This window comes from Sarcophilus harrisii, chromosome 4 (genome assembly GCF_902635505.1).
Source record: "Sarcophilus harrisii chromosome 4, mSarHar1.11, whole genome shotgun sequence".
NCBI classification, from domain to species: domain Eukaryota; kingdom Metazoa; phylum Chordata; class Mammalia; order Dasyuromorphia; family Dasyuridae; genus Sarcophilus; species Sarcophilus harrisii.
Genome location: NC_045429.1, coordinates 265,644,304 through 265,659,475, shown reverse-complemented (window position 1 = coordinate 265,659,475; position 15,172 = coordinate 265,644,304). Strand labels below are relative to the sequence as shown.

Here is a 15,172-nt window from a genome sequence, read left to right as displayed (position 1 = left end):
AGCTCTTTGACCATAGTAACCATTAGATTTAAATGTTCTTAATTCATTAGTTATTTACGGATCAAAATCCAATGTTCACTTGGGAAAGTCAAGGCTATTAAGGTAAACTCAGTTCTTATATTTGTGCCTGGTCCATCCTTTCTAAGTCTTAACTGCAGAGACTCAGGAGAAATGGTTTTGGTTTAATTCCCTTACTTTATAGCTGGGGTTGGGAAGGCACGGCCATAAAGCATGCTGCAAGTCTATCATCACGCTGGGAATCATTGAAGGAACTGGAAAAAAATAACAACAAAAACATATCATTGAAAAAGAATGTTACTGAGAAGATGACTCATATGGTCAACTATGGTTGTACAAACCCTTGGTGAAAGTATTCGTAAAACTTCCCTTTCTTACTGGAATATTAAGAAGCAAGGCAACCCAATGCTAAGAGTAGCATTGGTATCCTGGAAAAATTGTTAAATATGTTAAGATTTCTTTTCTATCTCTTTCTTTCTCTGTGAGTTACACCCTTCTCTATTCTCGCCATCCCTAATTATCTAGATTAGGTAATTTATCAACCTATTCCTTTTCTTTCCCTGAAATCTCATTAGATTTTGCTCTGCAAGTCTTTGTATCTTGTAATTCAAGTTAATTACTGTCTAAGGTGAAACCAGTTAAATATAACTAATAAATCTTGACTAATGTGCAAATGGGACATATGGCTTCAGCTGTCTATGCCATCATGACCTTTCTTATCTTTTACTCATTGGTGATAGGTTGAGATCCAACTAGGTTAAAGGGGAGAAGCAATGACATGGGTAGGAAAATAAGCCAGAAATGATCTGGCTTTAATATTTCAGGTAGGTGCCATATCCTAAATATTAAACTGGGGGGATTTCAGGAAGCAAAGATCTTGGATTTGTCCAATGTTTTTACCTTTACAACTAGACTTTACCATTATTATCCTTATTCTACCTTTCCCAAATCCCTCTTTTTTCAAAGGTTCTTCACCTTTTTCTTCCCTTTCCTGCTTTTCTTCATTTGACTATTTCTTCCTGGACAAATTATCAGAGTGGTACATTTTAAGCAGTTCTCTGGAGGACCAGATTCACATAAATGGAATAAGCAAGAGGAGAAAGAGTAGAGCAAAACCCAGCACATCAAGAATCTCCTGACTTTACACAGATTCACAGATAAATTGCCAATGTGACAGAGGCAGAAACAAATATTCTAAAAGCTTATAAGAGAGGCAACATGGTGCAAGTCATGAACACATCAGCTTGAATCCTTAATTATCTTAAGGAAGTCTTTTCATCTTTCAGACTTTAGGCAATTTCCTGCAACAATAAATGGTAAAGACTTTGTTAATCTAAATCAAGAGAAAGAGTTTCCTTATTGAAGAAGAGTTCACTGTCACTGAAATAAGTCTAATCTGTATCCCTCTTCCTCTCTCCAGAGCCCACCCTTAGACTGATTGTTTAACTGTTTTCTATTTGTACTTTGGGTCAACTAGATGATGATGTGAAGAAAGCACTAGGTTTGTAGTCAAGAGGACCTGAGTTCAGTTCTGATCCCAGACACTTACTGTATGACTCTGGATAAGTCTTTTAACTCTGTTTACCTTAGTTTATTCACCTGGAGAAGGCAATGGCAAACCACTTCAGTATTTTTTATCAAGAAAATTACAAATGGGAGTCACAAAGCGTTGTACATGATTGAAACAATTGAACAACAACAAAAGTATACTTTAGTTCCCTAGTAACTATGTGGAAGAAAGTCTTTTAAATATATCTTTGATTTGATCCCCAAATCTTTTCTGAATGCTCTAGAAAGTAAAATTTTCTAGGGGACAAAAGGAAAGGTGTTCCCTTTTCTGTTTTATGCTGACCACATCCAGCTTTTTAGGCTAATGTTGACCATAAGCCTCCAATTCAATTTAATTAAAATTTATTGAGCATTTATGTACTATATTATGGCTAGGTGCTGGTAGATGAAAGACAAATGTAACATTCATTAACAGTGACATTTATATTTTCCATTCACAAAATCACAGAAGTCTAGAGTTAATAGTCATATAGTGTAACCTTATATCTGAAACAAATTTTAAAAACCCAGTATTTCTCTACAATATACTTAAGGGAATGACTGCTATTATTATCTTCATTTTAAAGTTGAAGAAACTAAAGTAAACAGAGGTAAAATTATAATAATAATAATTTTATCATTGTTGTTTAGTCATTGAAGTTGTATCTGATCTTTTGTGACCCCTTTTGGGGTTTTCTTGGCAAAGATACTAGGAGTAGTTTGCCATTTCCTTCTCCAGCTTATTTTACAGATGAGGAAACTGAGGTAAACAGGGTGAAGTGACTTGCCTAGGGTCACAACTAGTTGAGTGCCTGAAGTCAGATTTGAACTCATCAAGTTGAGTTTTCCTGACTTCAGGCCCTGCACTCTATGCACTATGGCACCACTTAGCTGCTAATAACAATAGCTAATATTTATATAGCACCTACTATGGGCCAAGCTTTATGTCAAGTGTTTTACAATTATTAACTCATTAATCTTCACAGCAAGTCTGGGAGATAGATGATATTACTATCCATGTTTTATAGCTGAGAAAAATTGAGGCAAATATAGTAAATAGAAATTAAATAGAAATTGCCCAGAATCATACAACTAATAAGTGTCTGTGGCAGGATTTGAACTTGGGTCTTTCTGATTCCACCCTTGTATCACTGCACCATTTCTGTTTCTAAATGGTCAAAATAACCATTACTTAGAATCATTCATTTAATCCAACTTATAAATGATAAGAAAGTCATTGTTTTCAATCTAGGAGGGATCTTAGAAGCCAACTAGCCTAGCCTTCATTCTCCCCAGTCTGTATTCTTGACTCTACTATGATGTATATTTTCTATATCATAATGCAGAAACATCTTCACCCCACAAATTCATTTCACCTCTAGATTTTTCCCAGTGGGGTAGAGTTATCATCATTCTCTGTGGCCTCTTCCTCTGATTGGTTAGTTCCTTCTAAGATCTCCATATTAAGGTAGACTTCTATGTCTTCATTCCTTTCCAATTTATATACTCCTGCTTCTCTGCACTTTCTTTACTACTTCCCTATATGAATATTCTCCTCCTCCCTTTATGCAGAGAGCCAATATTGAATAAATCTGTATACTGGAAGAGTCCCGTCCAGGTATGACTTGAGACCTCTTCTTTGTAAGTGCTAATCATTTTAAAGCATTGGTTTACCATCTCCTTAACAATGAAAGAAAGACATGCATGAGACAAATTTAGGATAATCTTGATGGAGAATGCATGTGACAGGAACAAGACATCAAATTATGCCATCTATGACTCTGTCTTGGTAAATACATAATTTGATAATTTTGGCTATTTACAGAATAAATATTTTCAATAAATATTTTGGTATTGATAAGCATCACAACTATTTATAATCACAACTATGCTATTTACGATTCTGTTTTGATAAGTACCTTGGTATTGACAGTTAAGGAGGATACTGAAATGTCAAAATATGGTTTATTCATTAACCCTGGAATATATATGGCGTCACTTGGAGTTAGCTAATGTCAATGTAACACTAGCTTAAAGAGTATATTAACCCTGGCTCTCAGATTAATAAATGGAGGTTGCAAAGTATATCTTCCATCTGGCCTTGGATAGTCATTTCAGATTCACACTCTCAGTTTTCAATGGAGCTGGATTCCAGCACCTCTACATCCACTTTTCAGCTTCTTTTTATATATTGTCTTCCCCCAATATAATGTAAGCTCTTCAATAGCTGAGACTGTCTCTTTTTCTGCTTGCATTTACATCCCTTTGCTTAGCACAGTGTCTGGCACACAGTATGTGCTTAATAAATGCTTGTTGACTTAACCTTCCAATTAGTAAGTAATTTACCCAAGAGTATAAAGACAATAAGTGGCAAAGCTGGGATTTGAAGTCATGTTCTCTAACTCCAGTGCATTTTCCAATGGACTATACTTCAATTCAATTCAAAATATATTTGTTAAGCATTTATGTACCACATTATGGCTAGATACTGAGAGTATTTAATACATAGATAAATGAGATTGTCCCCTCTATCTAAAATCATAATTCAGCAGCCAGGAGAAAGAATGGATAAAAGGAAGCAGGAATGTGACAACTTGTTGGCTTACAAAGCCCTTTTCTGTCTAATTCTAAACAATTATAAAGCAAATCTAGCTAAGTAGCCCAGTAGATTGAGTGTCAGGCTTGAATTGAGGAAGATCATCTTGCTGAGTTCAAATCTGGCTTCAGAAATTTACTATCTATGTCATTCTGGGAAAAAAAATTTCACTATGTTTGTCTTAGTTTCCTCATCGGTAAAATGAACTGAAGAAGAAAATGGAAAACCACTCTAATATCTTTGCCAAGAAAATCCCAAATGGAGTCACGAAGTGTTAAGACCCTACTGAAATGGCTCAATGACAACTATTTATGAGTATTTTAATGATTGTGGGTAAACTCGCAAAAGAATCTTGGTTACATAGTGTTCTGTTAAATTCAGTAACTAGAAAGGTCCACAACTATCTCACTGTAGTTACTTACGGTCAGACTTCACCAAGTCTTCCAGGACCTCAATAAGCCAACAGAAGATAACTTCATTTTCCTCATTTTCTTCGATTTTCAGAAACAAGAAGGCAAGTAATTTCTCCAGGTGCTCAGGACCTATAAAAAAAAGGCACTGAGGTTCAGCAAGGTATCTTCTAAGTCAGAGTGTAGGCAGGATAGAAAGAGGATAGATCAGTGAGGAAGAAAGGAAATAGATTTTCGATGTATGGAACATTGTTGAATCTCTGTGACCTCATTTGGTGGTTTTTTGATAAGATACATGAGCAGCTTGCCATTTTCTTCTCCAGCTCATTTTACAGAGGGGGGAGGCAGAATTAAGTGAATTGCTCAGAGTCATACATCTAATGAGTTATTTACTTGCAGGTAATTTATATACAGATAATAAGTAATAAAACTTGGACTCAGCTCTTTCTGATTCCAGGTCAGGAGCTCTATCCATTGCGCTACCTAACTGCCCCATGCAAAGTACATAGTAGATATTTATTATTATCATTATTATGGCAAGATAATTGGAGTTAAGTAATTTGTGCAGGGTCACATAACTAGGAAGTATTAAGTATATGAAACTGGATGTGAAATCAGGTCCTCTTGCCTCCAGGGCCCATGACCTATCTACTGCACTATCTAGCTGCTCCACATAGTAGATATTTAATAAATATTTATTAATTAATTGTTGCCTACCCAAATCTTTAAGTCTGGAAAGGACCATCTGCACCTGTTTACTTGGAATTCCATCAGAAAGAAGGTTTAGCTGTGGAAACAAAGCACTCCATTGACTACAAAAGGCAAGACCAGAGAAGGGAAAACACTGATGGACATGTAGAAGAAATGGAGAAAGCAACAAATGGGAAGAAGTAAAACTACATTTTAAACTAGAGATAAAAGTAGAGATAAAATGCATTCTAGTTATTAGGGAGGTTGGGATGTGAGTTATCTTAGTTGGTTTAATAAAGGAAATAGCTATAAGATTTCAGAAAAGGATTGAGAAAGATAAATGAACTCTTTGGAGGATCATTATATCCCAAAACATTATAGAACTTTTAAAATATACATTAAAATAGAAAAAAAAAGTTTGTTGAATAAATGATCTACAGAATCAAAGACTGAACTGAAAGAGACTATAGAATTCAACACCCCCATTTTATAAAAAGAAGAAAACTGAGATCCAGAGAGCTTATATATCTCTAATTCTATCTCTATCTCTATCTCTATCTCTATCTCTATCTCTATCTATCTATCTATCTATCTATCATCTATCTGTCTATATTTCTATCATCTATTCATCCATTCACATTTATCTATTTCTTTCTATCATCTATCTATTCATTCACATTTTATCTATGTTATCTATCCATCCATCCACATTTCATCTCTCTATTTCTCTATTTATCTTTCCTTCCATCCATCCCTCTATCCATATATTTATCATCTATCCATCCATTCACATTTTATCTGTCTCTATCTATTCTATCTCTCTCTCTCTCTCGCTCTCTATCTGTCTATCCTTCCTTTCATCCATCTAGCTATCCATCCATCCACACTATCATCTATCTGTCTATCTCTGTCTATCCTTTTATTCGTCTGTCATCAATCTATCTATATCTTTGCCTTTTTGTGTGTCTCTCTCTGTCTCTTCCATTTACCTAAAAGTACAATTTATGTACATTATACCCATGTATGTAGTTGTATATGCATGAGGTATATAAATATCATATGTATTGTATGTTCATGTTATATATATGCACACACAAGTTTGTGTGTATGTGCATGTATGTGCACATGTATGTGTATTTTGATCCTAATCTGATATTTCTTTTTTTATAGGGTACTCCTGGTGTGCAAGTGTTCTCACCTATGTGGGGATATCAACTTCTCTGTATCTTATTATTTTACAGAATTGTGCAGAGTAGTGTGTCAAAATCAAATAGAAATGGAGCTACTAAACCATAGATAAAGATCACTGTAGGGTTCATATTGACTTAGAGAACTAATATTAACATTATCTATATTTTGTTATATTTTTACTTATTTCATTAAATATTCCCCAACATTGTAATCTGGTTTAGGATACATTTGGGAATGATGCAGTAACTTAGGTTGCATATTTGATAACTCTGGCTATTTAACCCCCAGAGGATTAAGTAACTCTCTATTTAACCCATATAGAGGCCTCAATAATTTACTTGGGCCACACAGCTGGCATATGTCAGAAACTGCACTTTACCCCAGGTCCTCCTTACTCTGAAGCCAGCTCTAAAGACTATCACATATGTATGACTGTATGTATAGATATATAGAAAAGGTACTAGAGACATAGAATAAGATGTAAAATATTTTAAGTTTAAAAATTGTATTTTTGAGAAATATATGAATTGCACACAAGAAAATGACCTTAAATTGCAGCTGAAAGTATTCAAATGATACTTTTTAAGTGAGGAAGAACTTTTTAAGGGTAAGTTGTTAAACACAAGAACAAAGTTAAGAGATGTTGAAAAATCACTTTCATTGAAAATAAGACTAGAATAAATATTTAAAGAATGAGAATAAGTTACTCACAATTTTATCTAGAACTAGGGTAAAGCACTATAAGATCTTCTAGCAACTTCTTGCCTAAAAGTCAAGGCACTCCATTATAAATTCTAGTATCCATTTATAGGAGAAGGGGGATCCAGATAGACTTTATCAAGAACCTGAGCTCTCCTTACCTGTGAATACAACTCTTGAAACATGTGGGTTGGGTCAGAAAGGTCTGTTTTTAACTCCATGAAAGGAAATACTGTTTTTCACAAGTCCAGGCCACTCTATCCAGGGTCAAAAGAAAACAAATATAAAAAATTATATTTAGGTTGGAAGCCATCACTATGGCAGGAATGGATCATAATCTCAGTGATTGAGTCCTCCTTTCCTCCAATATTATATTTTGCTCTAATTCTGCTGTTCCATGTATTGAGGAAGGCTTCATACATATGAGAAACAAAGGGATAAATGTTGACTCCTCAAGCAGCTTGATTTTTCACATGTCATGTGTATGTAGCATACAGATTTTTCTCCCCCAATTCATTGTTTCCTCTAACACATTTTGTTAATAGTGCCATCATCTTCCCAGTTATCTAGGCTTGGAAACTCAAAACTCATCTTTTGATTTTTCTTTCTCTTTCACTTCCAGCTTCTAATCACTTGGCAAATCTGGTGGTTTCCATTTCTACATATTTTTCCCATCATTCCCCTTTCTTCAACTTCTACTGTAATTACCTTATTTTCCCCATTCTATTATAATAGCCTCCCAATTGGTTTTCTAACTCCCAGATTATATTTTTTCCAAATCAACTTTCATATAGCTACCCAAATTCTATATTTTTTTCTGTTGTAATATGGTGGTCATGCCCTCTTTCTACTTAAAAACTTTAAAACCACCTTATGTTGTGGCCTAGTGCCCACCAAATGAAGCTTGAACTATTTAAATCTTGGTAATCAAGACTGTTAATGAACTGATCTACTTCACCAGGCTCCAGTATACAGCTGTATATTGACTATCCTTTCTCTGACCTGAATGGTTTTTTGATGCTATGATTAAATAAATCTCCTATAATTAGCAAGATTACAAGTGTCTTACTTTGTTCCAACCTCAAACCTGAGGTACCAACTTAGCATAAGCCACACTCAAAACTACTATAGTAATAAACCCTTTTTATTGACTTGTATCCCAACTTTGAGGGATCTTAAAAATAAACAAATCCTAAAATATTTTCTATTTGTTCCCCTCATGTAATCACAAAATTTGATTGTGATCTATATAGCCTATGATATATGTAGGTTATAGATTCTTGAAATATTGAATTATTGATGTTGAATGAATAAAAAAGGCATTTATTAAGCACTGGCTAAGAATTAGTTAATATGTACTAGGTGTTATGTATGATAAGCACATTTCTGGGAGATTAATGAAGCTTTTGAACTCAGTTAAATACAAACTCAATTCCGTTTTCCCTTCCCTAGATCACTCAGGGGGTTTTCCTTATTTATTACCAGATAATTGAAAGAGAAATTTAAATATTTTTATTAAATATTTTTAACTTAAATTCACCACCTAAGAAATGTTATGATGAATGACAATAGTCTTTTAAAAGGTCTCTCTTCAACTTAACCTCAAGCTTTCATATAAAGTCTTTTCCCTTCTTTGATTCCTCTTACACATGAATTCCCTGATCTCATCACTATTCCTATTAAAAACCTTTTTGTTTAATTATAGCCTCTACCTCTATGGTTATTGTGAAGATATAATGAGACAATATTTGCAAACCTTAAAGTGCCATCTAAATGCATGCTGTTATTTATTGTTGTTCTTAGTGTTTGTCTCTCCATTGCCTACATGAAATAAAGCCTAAACTTTTTCCTCTTGGCACTAATCTGTCAATGAGATCCAGCTGAAATGTCATTTCCTCCATGAAGCTTTTCCTGTTTTTTTTCCAGCAGAAAATGATCTCCATTTGAACTTCCATGTTTGTTGTTACCTCGTTTTTCAGTTGTGTTGGACACTTTGTGACCCAATTTAGGGTTTTCTTGGCAAAGATACTGGAATGGTTTGCCATTTCCTTCTTCACCTCATTTTATAGAAAAGAAAACTGAGAATTATAGAGCCAGTAAGTGTCTAAGGCTGGATTTGAACTGAGGAAGAGGAGTCTTTCTGACTTCAGACCCAACACTGTAGCAGCTACCCCACATACCTGCCCATTAAATTCCTTTAACCTCTTCTCCTATTTCCCTTATATGTTTTTTTAAAATCTAGTCTTTATGAGCTATGCACATGTAAATCTATATGTATTATACTAAATTATAAGTTCCTGGAAGAAGGAAAGTGGGGAAAGGCCCAAGTCCACTAACTATTGCTTTAGCACAGATTGTTACACATTTTAAAAAATCTTGATCTGTGATTTCATTTGGTATCATGTACATCAACACACTATAGGGGATGCCCAGTGTCCCCACTAAATACAGATTGACAAGACACTTGTAACTAAGTCTTCTGGGGGCAATCAAGATTTTAAATGACTTGCTAATTGTCCCATAACAAAGATATGTCTGAAACAAAAATTAAATGTCAGAGTTCCTGAATCCAAAAACATCCCTTTATCCATACTGCTTTCTTAAAACTTCATAATCTTCATAGATGTTTATTAGCAGTTGAGTAAATGTGGTAAATTAAGTCTTCAGAACAATTCCTTTTTAGAGCTAACAAAGTTAGATACAGACACAGGAGAATAAGAAAGGTCTGGATCTCAGCAGAAAAAAAAAAGAATTTTTGGCTTGATGGAATTTAGATTTGAAATGGAGATGTGAAAGGTGATGAGATTCTTAATTTAGTTGAGATAAAGAGAAGAAGAATTGAAAGCTGATGGAATAGCAGCAGGAGATAAGACAGGAAATGTAGAGAATTTTAACTTGATAGTTGATACAGAAGAGTGTATCTGAACAGAAATAGGATGATGGAACATGATGGAAAACTGATGGGAATATCCTGACTCATGGTGAGAAATGAGGATAAGACTGAAGTTTATCAGTGGGAGTCAATCAATCAATCAAAGAATAGGTGAAGTTTAAGTGTCTACTGTGTGTGCCAGGTGGTGTGCCAGGTAGTATAGATACAAATATAAAATAGTCCTTGTCTTCAAGGTGGTTATTCATCAACTTTCTGTTGATGAAAACCTATGCCAGAGGCTTTCTGGCCCAGAAGTGGCTTGTGAGAAAAGGCACTTCAGGCTAAGAACAGACTCAAATCCAAGAACCAACCAGTAAACATAAGAAATAAAAACTCAAAATATATGTAGAGCTTTAAGGTTTAAAAACTAATTTTCTCACCTTTTCTTATGAAATAAGTAGTATTCATATAGTTAGAAAAGAACCTTGAGTGAACATATGGCCCAGCTACCTACTTTCTGGCTTGTCATAAACCCCATAATACAGATGAGGCAATTGAGGCTCAGGGAGGTTAGGCCGCTTAACTGAATTCACAAGCTAGTTAGTGGTGGACATATAGGCAGGCATATGTCCTGGGAGACAAGGGCAGGAAGGATGGTTCTCATATTCAGTATCATGGAATCTCATAGTGGAAGGGACCACAGAGGTTACTTATTTCAACTTATACCTAAGTAAGAATTCCCAAAATAGCACCTTCATCAAAGTGTCATCAAAGTTCTGCTTGAAGACTTCTAATAACAGGGATCTCATTACCTCCTTAGAAAGGCCATTCCATTTTGGGATGGCTAATTATTAGGAAGTTTTCATAGACAAGTAGCTCAAATTAATCTTTCTGCAACTTCAATCCTTTGCTCTTCTTTCTTCCATTGGTAGTCAAGTGGAACAAGATGAGCTCTAATCCACCTTTGTGGATTCCCTCCTTTTTTCATATTTTTTCCCTTTTTTCTCCATTGATTCCTTCTCCATTTAATACAGGATAACTTCCTTGATTATCAACTATGCTCTCTCTCTGGTCAGTTCCAAAGCCTTCTGTGTGAATCATATTCCTTTTCTTTTTTTTAAAATCACTTTTGCTATATTTACCTCATCTTTTAGAGGAAAAAAAATATTTTGCTTCTGACTGACTTGCAAATCAATTGCAAACTTCTTTTTTACTCTCTCAGACTTCTCTGTTTTGTACCTGAAGAAATCAGATACCTGAAGAAAAAGCAGAAGGAATCACAACTAGCTTTGTCGATTCATCGTGGATAGACCTAATGACAGAGATAGAACAAGGATGGGACAGTCATCCTCTTCCTCAGGGTGGAAAATTGATTGCACATTTCTGGGGATACAACCTCTCCTCAATACCCCTTGAAAGCAGTGGTAGTACTTTTTAGATTTGCTTCCTGGCTCTCTTCCTCTTCTGCTTAATTCTACTCCTGGTAGTAGGAGAATGCTTCTTCTCCTTGTGTGACCACACTTTTAGTCAGGTTTCCTCTAGGATGAGCTTCGGGTGACATCTCATTTCTTCTTTTCCAACTTGTCCAGGGCAAAAATATTGAGAGTTGTGTCTCTATTCAATGGATAAAAACTTGAGAAAAGGGACACTCTTGCAACAGACACTTATTACTATGATTTAGTCACCATTTCTTATAATGTAAACTTCCTGAGGGCAAACCTGTCAATTTGTATCTCCAGGATTTCAGCACAATACCTGCCTATAATAAATGCTTAATATATGCTATCTCATTCCTAGATTAAAAGTTGTTTTAGAAAATGTTTTGGACTACATTAGTTTTATTTGTATAATTTTAAAAATTTAATGTAGGGGCAGCTAGGTGGTGCAGTGGATAGAGCACCAGCCCTGAAGTCAGAAGGACCTGAGTTCAAATCTGGTCTCAGATACTTAACATTTCCTAGCTGTATGACCCTGGGCAAGTCACTTAACCCCAATTGCATCAGCAAAAAAAAATAATTGAAATTATCCATTTTTTCACCTCACAGTGCTTTGTGTCTTTTATTTATTCATAAATTACTCACTTATATCTAAGTCTAATAGCTAATATGTTCCATGTCCTTCAAATTTTCTTGTAATGTTTCCTTTTATATTTAGGTCATATATCCATTTTGATCTTATTTTGGTAAATGATGTACGGTATTGATCTATGCCCAATTTCTTCCAGAGTGTTTTTTTTTTTCATGAGCAGCATTCAAAGAAGGGAGCAGCTTCAAGGAGCAAGTTCTCTGGCGGCAGAGAAGAGAGCTGATGATGGATTCAAGAGAAATTTAATCCTGCATGTTGAGAGGAATAGCGTTAGTGAGCCAGCTAAGTAGCTTGCCCAGTAGAAACTGCACTGGGGAGTGTAGAAACTGCATATGGAGAGAAAGGAAATTGGGGTATGGCAGTACCAAAAGTACATACATATTCCCTACACATGTGCCTCTCTGCCATTGAAGATTTTGCCCTCTTCTCCCATGAATGTTATATGTATTTATAGAAGAATACATCCTACATTCTAGGATGTAGAAACATACATCCTAGTAAGCAGCTGAGCCAAAAGTGAAAGTTTTATACCCACTTGCTATATTAAATAATCTCCTTTTCTTTGAGATAATTGTTTTTAAAATTTTACTGTTAAAAGGAAACTCACTTGTGGAGGTTCAGGAGCTATCATTTTGGGAATACAGTCTCATCAGGTACCTTGGAACTTATGAGAATCGTTACCTTCCTAGGGGCCTAACTTGTAAACCTGTAAGTGCCAAGTTAAGGAGGTAGTCCAGAAAAGCTGTGATACATAGGGTTCTGAGTCACCTGAAAATCAAATTGTGAATGGAAAAATTTGTTTTTAGCTATAATGGTCCTTTCCCCACTTGTTAAATTTCTACATCTTTTTAACTTACTCTGGTTCTGGTATTTCCTTTTATTTATAATTTTGGAGACTTTCTCTGTGTTCTTTTCATAATGAGTCTAGTCTATAGCATGAAATAGGTGTTTTTTCTATAGCAGTTCCAGCAAAGTTTAAAAAAAAAAACACTTCCAATGATATTTACCACTTAATTAACCATTGCATTCCATTCAGAACAATGTTTCTTGTGACAAGTTTTTCCACATGTATATATGGGTATATATGTATAAATATATATGTACACATATGCATTTAGATACATACATATACATTTATACATTTATATCTGTCATTAGAGTTAGTATTACAAAATGGATAGTGAGCTAGCCTCAAATTTTGCTTCTGATATATTCATACATAATATCCTTCAGAACTCAGTTCAAACACATACTTTAAATTGTTTTCTGATTTCTGCTACTAGTATCCTTTCAAATCTGGAATTAATTTGTGTATGTTTTCAAATATATAGATTGCTCCTTATAAAATACAAATTCCTTGAGAGTAGGGACAATTCATTTATTATTTATTTTTATCTCCATCAACCTAGTTCAGTGTTTTGCAAATACTGACTAGAAAATGTTTATTTATTGATCACTCCAGTAGTGTGATCCTGGGCAAAGTAGTTAATCTCTCAGTGCTACAGCCAATTCTTGAAAGGCTATAAAATGTGTAACGGATGTTGATCTCCATTGTTAGAGGGAATTTCCTCACTAGAATCTCCTTATACTGATTGAATCCAGGTCTGGAGAATCTATCTATCTATCTATCTATCATCTATCTGTGTATCCATTATTTACCTATTCATATTATCTATTATCTATCCATATCTCATCTATGTATCTATCACCTCTGAATTCATCTATCTATGTCTATTATCTCTGTACTATCTATCCAATACATTTTATCTATGTATCTATTCATGTATCCATCTATTTATTCATATATATTCTTTATCTACTATCATCTCTCTCTATATCCATTTATTTATACCTTTTATTTACTATATATCATCTCTCTGTAATCTACAAACCTATCATCTGTGTATCCATCTATCATCTGTTTATCTATCTGTCTGTCTATCTGTTTAGCTATATCATTTTATTATATGCTCTTACTCCTTTTCTTATGTATTTGTTATCAGCTCCTTCCAAGGAGTATGGGAAAAGGGTATGGCACAAGAAAAAAAAAAAAAGAACTTTGTTTAAAAAGGAAGGAAATCTTAGAAGTGGAAAATTGATGTGAAATCAAGAATAAGACTTCTATTTTGCTCTGTCTTTCTGGGCTTCTGAAAGAGCTACAGTACTCAAAAGTTCAGGAGAGAAAATAGAATCTCTTCAAAGGTTCTGGAAATAACTATATTTGGGTAATTTTACACATAATTCTCTAAAACTTTAAAAGTCTGATAGCTCCCATGTAAAAGTACTTCAAGGTTCACAAAGTTCTTTATGTATATAAACTTATTTAATCCTTACAACAACCCTGTGAAATATGTTCTATTACTATTATTATTATTATTACATTCCATAGATAAGAAAACTGGCTTAATTAAGCAGTAACTTATATGGGATCAGACATCTAGTGTCAGGGACAACATATGTGAGCCACAGTCTTCCTGAATATAATGTTTTTTCTACTATGTCACACTCCCTTCCACTTGAATTGAATTCAGGAGGAACTAATTCACCCATAGATATAATGTCTTGCAAATTCAACTCTCCTCTAATGATAATAGTGATAGAAGTCATCACAAAACTTCAGGAGATTGTAATAGCCTACAGAGACCCCATAGTCAGTCTTCAGGGTGTTGGTGGAATGCTTGAGTCAGTCTGTCAAAGCTCACCTATAATGATTTAAGTAAAAGCTTCGTGGGGCAGGTCAGGTGCAGGAAATCTGCAGAGAAATCTGAATGAAATCAGGACATCAAAGATGGTACAAGGCAGGTGGAGCAGAGATGAAAAGTGGTTCTATCAGTTTCTTTCCAAGGTTCCATTCTTGTTATTGTGACCTCTTGGAGGCACCAGGTCATAGAATCCATAGAATATTAGAAACTGAAGGGACTTGAGTTCAGGGACAATTCAATTTCTTCATTTGATAGATGAATTATTTGGTACCTATAAACCAACATTATTTGGAAAACCAATTGCAAGACTTGCAAGACTCATTATGTGAACGGGCTCTACTTGTATGAACAACATATGCAC

General features: G+C 34.7%; 1 protein-coding gene across 3 annotated transcripts in view; it reads right to left on the bottom strand.

Annotated features, from left to right (window-relative positions):
• The window catches only part of LOC100919262 (maestro heat-like repeat-containing protein family member 1), a 111,136-nt gene extending 96,201 nt beyond the window's left edge, over window positions 1-14,935 (bottom strand). For all 3 annotated transcript variants that reach the window (XR_004233684.1, XR_004233683.1, XM_012549105.2), the window contains exons 1-5: window positions 14,812-14,935; window positions 7,314-7,409; window positions 5,290-5,359; window positions 4,585-4,704; window positions 196-272 (exon numbers count right to left, since the gene is read on the bottom strand). Coding sequence is in view for 1 of the 3 variants with exons in the window: in XM_012549105.2 (XP_012404559.1) it covers window positions 196-272; window positions 4,585-4,704; window positions 5,290-5,359; window positions 7,314-7,373 (327 nt within the window). In the remaining 2 variants the exon portion in view is untranslated. The remainder of the gene's footprint in view (window positions 1-195; window positions 273-4,584; window positions 4,705-5,289; window positions 5,360-7,313; window positions 7,410-14,811) is intronic.
• Between the last annotated feature and the right edge of the window lie 237 nt (window positions 14,936-15,172).